Source organism: Odontesthes bonariensis, chromosome 7 (genome assembly GCF_027942865.1).
Source record: "Odontesthes bonariensis isolate fOdoBon6 chromosome 7, fOdoBon6.hap1, whole genome shotgun sequence".
Classification (NCBI taxonomy): Eukaryota; Metazoa; Chordata; class Actinopteri; order Atheriniformes; family Atherinopsidae; genus Odontesthes; species Odontesthes bonariensis.
This window is the reverse complement of record NC_134512.1, coordinates 10723311-10732252: the sequence shown is the minus strand read 5'-3', so window position 1 is coordinate 10732252 and position 8942 is coordinate 10723311. Positions and strand designations below refer to the sequence as shown.

Here is an 8942-nt window from a genome sequence, read left to right as displayed (position 1 = left end):
TTCGGGCCAGTACACAGGCTTTACTGATGCACATCACCACCACGGTGGCAAGCCCCTGGATCCGGAGACCATCGCACAGGTCAGCGTGGGACGAGCGGCGACCCGACCGCAGCTCCCTTCATCATCAAAGCCCTGCCCCGCCCTGTAAAAACATAGTCCCTGTCTTCTGCTTCCTCTGGCTGCAACTGTGTCTGTGTGCTAAATACACGCAAAAGACTAGCTTCACAGGCAGACAGCAGGGAGCTTAGCTTAACATTGGGACTCAGAATATTTACTGTGAACTAGCTCAGGAAATTCCCATATCTCTAAAAGTCATTACAATTGGTATCAGACTGTAAAATTCACTTTGCATCTCTCTAATTTGACTCTTATCGCATACATATGAAGAGTGAAGCCATAAATGACTTTTGTATAGAGGCTCAAACCAGAATGCAGAGGTCACAGAGAGCACTTAAAACTGCTGGGCTGTCTGTCTGCCAACTAGGAGCATGCTCAGATGACCTTTTTTTGGATTTTTTTTTTTTTTTTTCCATCTCTGCATCTCCTTTGCTATCCAAACTCATTAGAATGCAGAGAAGTGCCAGTGTAAAGTGATATTTATACTAACCCTCTGCATGTATAATGCATGCTCAGTGTTTACTGTGTTCCTCTGTGATCCATTTCTTACCTCATTTCACCTCTTTCTCTCATCTTTGCTGTTGTAGCTCTTGATACCATCTTAATTTTTCACACCACTCATTTCTATGTCCAATTCTTTCTTTATTTTTCTCTATTTTATTGTCAACCTTCCTCCGATAGTCACTCTTCTCAACTTTGTTATCCTTCTTTTCCTCCTCTCTCTTACACACTGCTTTTGTGTCTTGCAGGACATAGAGGAAACTATGAACACTGCTCTGAATGAGCTGCGTGAGCTGGAGCGGCAGAGCTCAGCCAAGCATGCCCCCGACGTGGTGCTGGACACCCTGGAGCAGCGGCAGACCACCGGCAGCAGCGGTGGGGGTCCCACGCCTGCCAGCTCCAGCGAGTCCCTGAGCCCCATTCACGGTGTCATGCTGAGGTCAACTGCCAACACTGAGCCACCCATCCGCCGCAGCACAAGCTCCTCCAGCGATGCCATGAGCACCTTCAAGCCTCTGGTGGCACCGCGTATGGGGGTACAGCTCAAACCGCCTGCTCTGAGGCCCAAGCCCATGGTCCTGCCGAAGACCAGCCAGGCCCCACAGCCTCCTGCTGCATCTGCTCAGGACCCCCTGGACAAGTCCTGCACCATGTAGCCTCTTGAGACAGAAAGTAGAGATGTAAAGCTAAAGATATCAATCTTTCCAGGGGGGCTGTGAAATTCTGCCAGTGTCAACAGTTTATAGATGTAGTTCAAATAATTTCTAAAACCTTGTAAACTTCTTGGACCTGGAAAGGAAAAGATGTTTTTATTTTATTTTTTTTTGGTAGTGTTTTGAAGCTAAACACTAGATTGTAAAAAAGGACTCTAATGTGATCTGAGAGACCTTTATAGGCTGTAGTGGTAATGTAGACAAATTTGTCAGCCAACCAAATCTCCTGTTTCGATAATGTGCAGATTTACGTGTTAATATGCTTAGTTTAATGCTATCTAACGTTTATTGTTTTTTGAAAACTGAATTTGAACAACAAATCACAAGGCTTCCTCAAGAGTGTAGAACATGTACCTTTGAGTTTAGTTTAGAGATATTAATGATTTGAACAAAATACTGTGCGTGCAGCAGTCTCAGTTTACCACTAAACCTGAAAGGGAGTTTGAGAAGATCTGTCGTGACCAAAGTGGCAAAAACTAGACGGTGTTTTTTGCTTTTACCAGGGAGGGCCTTTGAAGGTGTTGTGAATCGCTTCAAAGGCCTTATTAACTTTGAGATTTACCGGGTTTCAAATGTTCATTATTATTACGGTGCTGTGACAACATGGGCAGAAATTGTTTGAAAGTTAGACTGAAAAGGTGCAAGAAGAGCACTATACAATCTATTTATTAACGGTACTCTGTTAATAAATTATTAGAGCTGACACCACTATGCTTTTTTTAATATAGCATGTAAACTGCTTCTCTCTTTGGCAATGCATACCATCAGTTGTGTCGATCTATTAAAGTTAATTCATGCGCTCACTCAGATTTATTTGAACAGTATTCTGTATTGCCTGGAAAGAGATATGATGATTGGATAAAACCACTACTTTATTTTGAACTTTGAACATTTTGATGCATCCTTGAATTCCTGCATCAATACCTAATACTGTATGAATGCCTTTGCACCTGTATAAATAGGGAGAAGTGTGAATAATGGTGATGACGAACATGTTTTATGATAGAGTTTGGGCCACGTGCCATAGCCTTCTGTATGCCTTGCTTGGCTTTATCTACCCAAAGACATGAGTGTATAAGTTAAAGCATGGATGTTGATACTTCATTTGCATTTGTACCGACTCGAGGTAGCGCCCTGTGGGAGTGCTACCAGTAGCCATGGACCTAATGACTGTTAGTGTAAAATCCTCCTCATATGTTCCCTCTGCTCCATCCGCTTCTTTCTGTGAGCAGGTCTGAAAACAGCAAATTGCTTTGAGCCCTGTTTTCTTTTTTTGATGTCCAGGTGAGAATGTCACTTCGGATTTTATATTGCTCTTTGACTGGCATTTAGGCTCTCTTGAGTGGATTTACTGATTTGTGTGGATGACACCTGATGTGGAACAGGAAGTAGCGGCCCATGTCGATTTGTTCCTGTGTAAAACAATTTCAAGACGCAATAGCCTCATAAAATTGTTTGTGCCATTGCTCCAGTTGTGCGACTGCACCCCTGTATGTCTTTTTAGCCCCTGTACTGTAGACATATAACAACTGGGTGCATGTCTTTGGAATATAAGGCTAGCATAATTATGACATATAGAAATTACTTGGTTTGCAATGAATAGAAAACGCTCTCTAACAGCAGGTTTACACTATTTTTGACTTGATGAATATTGTGTGTATAATAATCAGAAGTAAATTTTTTGAATTACTAACTTTCATTATTTTTATAATCATTTTTATTTTGTTGCGTTTCTGGGTAGAAATCACTTTAGAGCCTGTTGATGTAGACAAAATATCTAGAGATACAGGTGTACCACCTACAGTTGAAGCCAGTTGTATAAAAGAATGTGCGCCCTTGTCACTACGTAATATCATCAATAGGACTCAGTTTTGCCGTCTGTAGGCTTTAAGCTACTCTGTGGTGTTATGTACATCTGTAGTATGTACTTGTGAAAGTGCCTTTGAAAATGTTTTAGAGGAACTTCAGCAATCTGTCCTGTTGCATTTTCACATTAGACGCTTTGTTTTTGACTAAATGCAGTGCAGGAAGTAGACATGATGACAATTTCCAAATAGTTATAAGGCAGGATAAATACTAAACAGCTTACTCATTGTGACATTGCACTTTTATGTATATAACTGTAGATACGGCATGTTAACATCATAATGTTTAGAGTTCTTTCTTTCAAGGATTTCTTTTGAATAAACAAGATAGTTTGTCGAGTCTGTGGTAGATTTATTTTTTTCTTCTCGCATTTTATGAGTAACCTCAGCTCCGGTTTATTTGTAGTTTAACATCAACTAAGGACTGCGAACACTTGAGACAAACAAATGCACTGGATTTAATCCTTTTTATTTCAGATACTCCACATGTGCTCTGTATTTAACAAAAAGTGGACCGATGGCCTTTATTTAATATAAAATGTCCTCCTATCGTTGCACTTACTTCCACTACAGCTTGATGTAGTTCTCATTCTCTGCTTTTTTAAGAGTTGTGTTCTGCTATATGTGGGAACTTCACAGGAACCTTGTGTTCCCCAGACCTGGTTCCAGGCCCAGCACTGTTTGCAGGAGTCTGAGTGGCTCTGTATTTGCTCCACTCTCTGGTGTGTGTCTTCAAGGTCATCTAGTGAAAACAGAGATTGCAATGTTTTGAAAACCAAAACAACACTTTGCTGTTTTTCATCTGCCAGGTAACTGTGTGATATAATTAAAGTTGAAAAGAGGACACGGCACTTTTAAAAATATTTCCCTCCACATGCAATTCAATTCATGGGAGAGATAATTAATTTAGGGGAAACCAGTTTTGATGTAATTTTACCTCAGCAATCCCAACCTTTCTCTCCCAAGTGTGAATGCTCTGCTGCAGCTTCTTTTTTTTGTCCTTGGCATGCACATACTCAATGATATCAGGAACCTGATAATCTGTGAGCTGTCTGTGCAGATGTTGGTTGAGGGCCTCTGCCTTTAAACGCTCCTGAGGAAAGAAAAAAATTGAAGGTGAAAAAGTGGAGAGCAGTGAGCGAATTTTGTTCCTCTTTTGCACCCAATGATCTACCATTTCTAAATTTCTAAATTACTAGTTTATTTTGATTTGGAAGGCCATAGAGGGGTTCAAGATATAAGCTTTTAAAGTATGATTCATTTTAACAGCTAACCTTCTCAGCATGCTGAATCTCCTCCTCAATTTTAGCAAGCATTTGAATCTTTTTCGCAATGTCGTTGCTCAGCTCTGTGGACTCCAATGTAACACTTTGCAGCTGCTCCTGCTCACAAAGACACAGACATGTAGGTTTGACAGACTGGAGCGAAGATAACCAATATTGATAAACTTAAAAGTTTTATAAATTTACACACGATAACATAAGCAATATTATCTGGCCTATCGAATGGATGTCAACCGTGACCTTGTGTGTGCTGAGGACCCGTTGTACTTTAAAACTGTTGACTTGAAGTTCACCGAGGTTTCTGTCGATTATGGGCTCATTGTGGTCCTGGAAAAATACCTAGATACAGCCAACAACAAAATCAATTTCTAACAAAAACAAAGAAAATGTTATCTTGAATGAAGTGAAAAAAAAGATCAAATCTGAGATGAACATTCACAAACTCATAACAAACAGCCCTTTTTACAAAAAGCAAATAGCAGACTGATTCGTTGCTCTCTTTCATGACAATAAATTGGACAACAAAAGATGAGACTAAAAAACTCCTCCTTTTACAGAATTCTCAGCCACTTTGTCAGTACCCTCACTTTCACTCTCTACCTCATAATCTGCTTTTCCCATCTCTTTTTTCTGTTGGAGCTGTTGCAGGAGCCTCTTCTCTTGGACCTTTAGTGTCTGATTCTTCAAATTAAACCTCTCCAGCCGGGTGACCTGTTTCAGTTTGTTTCAATATGTCCAAACACAACACAAAATTAAGAGAAAAGGGGAAATGGTAATTAGAAATAGTAAGACTGTACAGTATCCCAGGCAGTGATCTTTAAAGGTGAGTCAATATCTCAGCAATATACCTTTCACATTTAAAGATATATGGATATTAAAGAGCTGCTGTTCCTCATGTTAGAATCCCTGACATTTCCACTTTAATTGTGACATGGACAAAGAGGAACAATACAATGTAAAATTCAAAATATCAAGGGATATTCCTATAAAGAACATTAGGGAGAAAATGTAAGTGTTTAATCCATGAGCAGTGTACACATCTTAAAAGACATTCATCAGCAATTGGAAGACTAATAACATCTTGTAGAAATCAAAAAGAGTAGTTACGACCAGTTAAAAATCTCTTCAAACATACTCCTTTACATAAATTGATGTCATTTCAGTATGTCCAACTTTTTACCTTTAACCTGTCTTCAAGGTACTGCAGTACCTTCTCTGGCTGATTCACTTCCAGTCGGTCTTCCATAGATTTGAGAAATCTGCGTTCGAATTTGTTCTTGGCTTTCCTTATTTCAGTTAGTCGCAGTTCTGCTTCATTCATTGATGCCTGGAAAGCAAAGCAGAACCCCTGACGATCTAACAAATGTTCTAGGTGTATGAAGGCAGTATGTGTGTCTGAAAGAGCAGGTTGTAACCTTGTAGTTTTCCTGGATTCTCTCATATTTCTGTTTGAGTTTCTCCTGATCTTGCCAAGTCTCTGCTACTTCTCTCTGTGCAACATAAAGTTTTTGCTCCAAGGCAAGCGGCTGGGGGCCATCTGGTATGTTGGAGCGGGGCTTCTGCATCCATCCAACATCCTGAGGGCTCACACAGAATAATGTAGGTCTATCAGAAGTGCAAGGCAATGAAGTGTTTTGTTGTTGGAACAGAAACAAAAAATAATAATTGAATGATCTGGCATATACATCCAAAAAAGGTCATGAAAACTCTATAACTACTCTTAAATTATCCTTTCACTCCTAAAATCATAATTGGGGAAATCATGGACAGAGCAAATTGCTTATAAAATGCTGACATTGAGATACTAATCTTGTTGTTGCTAAAAAGAATTCTCTAACCCTGAGAAAAAAAAAGTCTAGATGCAGTTCTTCTTATTAGTCATACACCTACATTCACAATAAATAATGGGTCATGTACTGTGCTGCCTAACAGCTCTGGCCATTTGAGGCATGGATGTGAGAACACTGGGGGATTCCTGTGGTGTTTGGCACTGAAGATGAGGGGGACATTTAAGTCCAGTAGATTGTCACATGGGGGGCCTTTGTTGTGTCTCTCAAAGTCTTCCTACATTGCTTTTGTAACATGGAAGGACACATTGCCCAGTGGAGAAACCATGGCACTGTTACTCACGTCACCTTTTAGTAGTTGTATCTTATGGCTAAATGATACTAATGTGGGTAGCATCCCACTCACCCCACCATCCAGCTGAGAGTCTCCTGCTACCCGGGAACCTTCTGCCCCAGACTCCAGGTCCTTTGGATCCAGGCGACCAATGAACCGTGCAAACATGTCAGTCTCTGCCAGGAGGGCTGCATTGGAATACCTTGGGTAAAATTCGAGATAGGGTTGGATATAAGCTAGTAAGGTAGCTAATACTCTTTCCCCACTTTTTTTTTTTTTTTTTTTTCTTTTAGGGGCATTTGATGACCCTGGACCATCATTTGAGTTATACTGCTATGAGCCTAGGCTGATGGGGACTACTGGATTTAATTTTAATTCATTCATTTTAACTGGACTGTATCTAATTGCACTTGTATTGAACGTCTTTACTTTCTCATTAAAATCCCATGAGTTTACTTTTGTTGTTATCTGAAGCTACAAAAACAAACTGAATTGAGTTATTTTAACACCTTAGTGCTTATGTGTGAGCCATGTAATCTGCTCTCATTAACCCTAAACAGTAAAACCTCTCATCTTTTAATTATGATAAACGATCGCAGAATATAGAAGTAATGTTTTAGTAATATTTCGCTGCTTTTATGACTCAGTAAGAAAACTGCTGTTAGCATTAGCAAGTAGCGTCAGCAGGTTAACAAGTAAATTCCAACAAGCTGAATATCTGCGCTAAGGTGTTCCTAAATATGAATTGTCGTTACCTTAGTTCTTCAACCCGGTTGTAAAAGAGTTCTTTCTGTTCTTCTGTGACATTCTTGTCTTTTTCGCCGATCAACGAAAGCTCTTCGTCCATGGTTGCTAAGGACCAATTAATATCAGCAGTGGTTGCTATGGACTTGCGTTGCCTTCACTTACCTACGTAAATATTTCTATTCAAACAGGAAAATCAAGTAACGATTGTGAATGTATTTGTCATCTGTTGTTGCATTTTGTTGTCTTGGGCGATATTTCTGTTTTCAGATGTTTTAACTTACATTGCCGTTTGTATTTAGCATAAATATATGAGCTTGTGATGATTGAAGAGCAGCCATTTGGTGAAACAGTCTCTTTTAACTCTTTGATGCGCAACATGGGTAAAAAATGACCCGCATTCATTTCCCAGGTTATTTCATGCTGGTTGAGTTTCTCTTTGTTCTATCTTTTGAAATTAATTTAATGTATGCTTGAATATTCCAAGTATTCTATAAATATCTTGTTTTTTATTTAAACAAAGGTAGTTTTTATATTACGACATCGAATTTACACACATGGTTCTATTTAAGTTGTTTCAAGTAGTTACTTTAGTAGTGAGTGGGGCCAAACACTTATTTAGTATTTGCAACATGTTTGTCAGTTTTTCACACACACATACTGTCAGGTTTTTGGGGTGGCAAAGCAGGTGGACCCAAATGCAGACACTGCAGGCTGAGGGAGTTTGAACAAAGCATCTTTAACATAACCAAAAAGGGTTATAGGCAAGATCCAAAAACAGAAAATGGAAGAACGGAAGAACAAGGCAAATAGGGAAACCATGACTATGACTATGACTATGACTATGACGACTACAAGACAAATACAACTACCAGACTAAGACCAGAACAGCAAGACTTACTTTGGAAGACTAATGACGCAACAACAAAATAAATAACTTAAATACAAAGGGGAAGAAGAACAGGTGAAGAGAGGGAGGAGAAGCTCAGGTGAAGGGAATGAGCAGAACATGGATTGGTGGGGAAAACACTAGGAGTACAACAATACAACAAACAATACAACAAGACAGAGGTGTGAGCAATCAAAAACGAGCAGGAAAAAGACAAAAACAGTAAGTAAATATGGAACAGAACACAAGAGGACAACCACTACAAAAATAAAACAGGAACTAAATAACAGAACCAAGACAGGAAATAACAGGACCATGATAACAGCTATTGAACAGAACTGTAAACTGGGAGACAAAATAAAATACCACTTAACACATAACTAAAGCACAAATTGCATCTCAATATTTACATCCCTCGCAGATGACCACTAAATGTTTGTGCTCCTTGCACACAGGCCTGGTGCACTGGAACGCCAGCTGACTAAAATATAATATGTCAACAGCTAGTTAATAATAATTACTTGTAACTTTCTGACAAGTAATGTACTCACTCTCAAGGTAACCTAAACTTAATCATCATATTATGTAATGTAATGTTATCTTTCACTACTGTCATCAAATAATCTCTAAAGTAATATTAGAACAATTGAAAAACAATAGTTACTGTACTTAGATGTGTGATGGGAGCTGTGCTGAGCTGTGAAATGGT

At 39.3% G+C, this 8942-nt stretch overlaps 2 protein-coding genes across 2 annotated transcripts in view; one reads left to right on the top strand and one right to left on the bottom strand.

The window, feature by feature from the left end:
- The window catches only part of srgap1a (SLIT-ROBO Rho GTPase activating protein 1a), a 75058-nt gene extending 71483 nt beyond the window's left edge, over window positions 1-3575 (top strand). The window contains exons 20-21 of the mRNA XM_075470869.1: window positions 1-79; window positions 867-3575. Coding sequence (XP_075326984.1) covers window positions 1-79; window positions 867-1274 — 487 coding nt within the window. The 3' untranslated portion in view covers window positions 1275-3575. The remainder of the gene's footprint in view (window positions 80-866) is intronic.
- A 106-nt stretch (window positions 3576-3681) lies between these two features.
- Window positions 3682-7507, bottom strand: cfap263 (cilia and flagella associated protein 263). The gene is made up of 9 exons (XM_075469438.1): window positions 7356-7507; window positions 6673-6802; window positions 5895-6056; window positions 5660-5806; window positions 5080-5190; window positions 4720-4818; window positions 4471-4578; window positions 4134-4289; window positions 3682-3938 (listed from the first exon to the last, which is right to left on the bottom strand). The coding sequence occupies exons 1-9, from the start codon at window positions 7445-7447 to the stop codon at window positions 3798-3800; spliced, it is 1146 nt and encodes a 381-aa protein (XP_075325553.1). The 5' UTR covers window positions 7448-7507; the 3' UTR covers window positions 3682-3797.
- Window positions 7508-8942: the final 1435 nt, after the last annotated feature.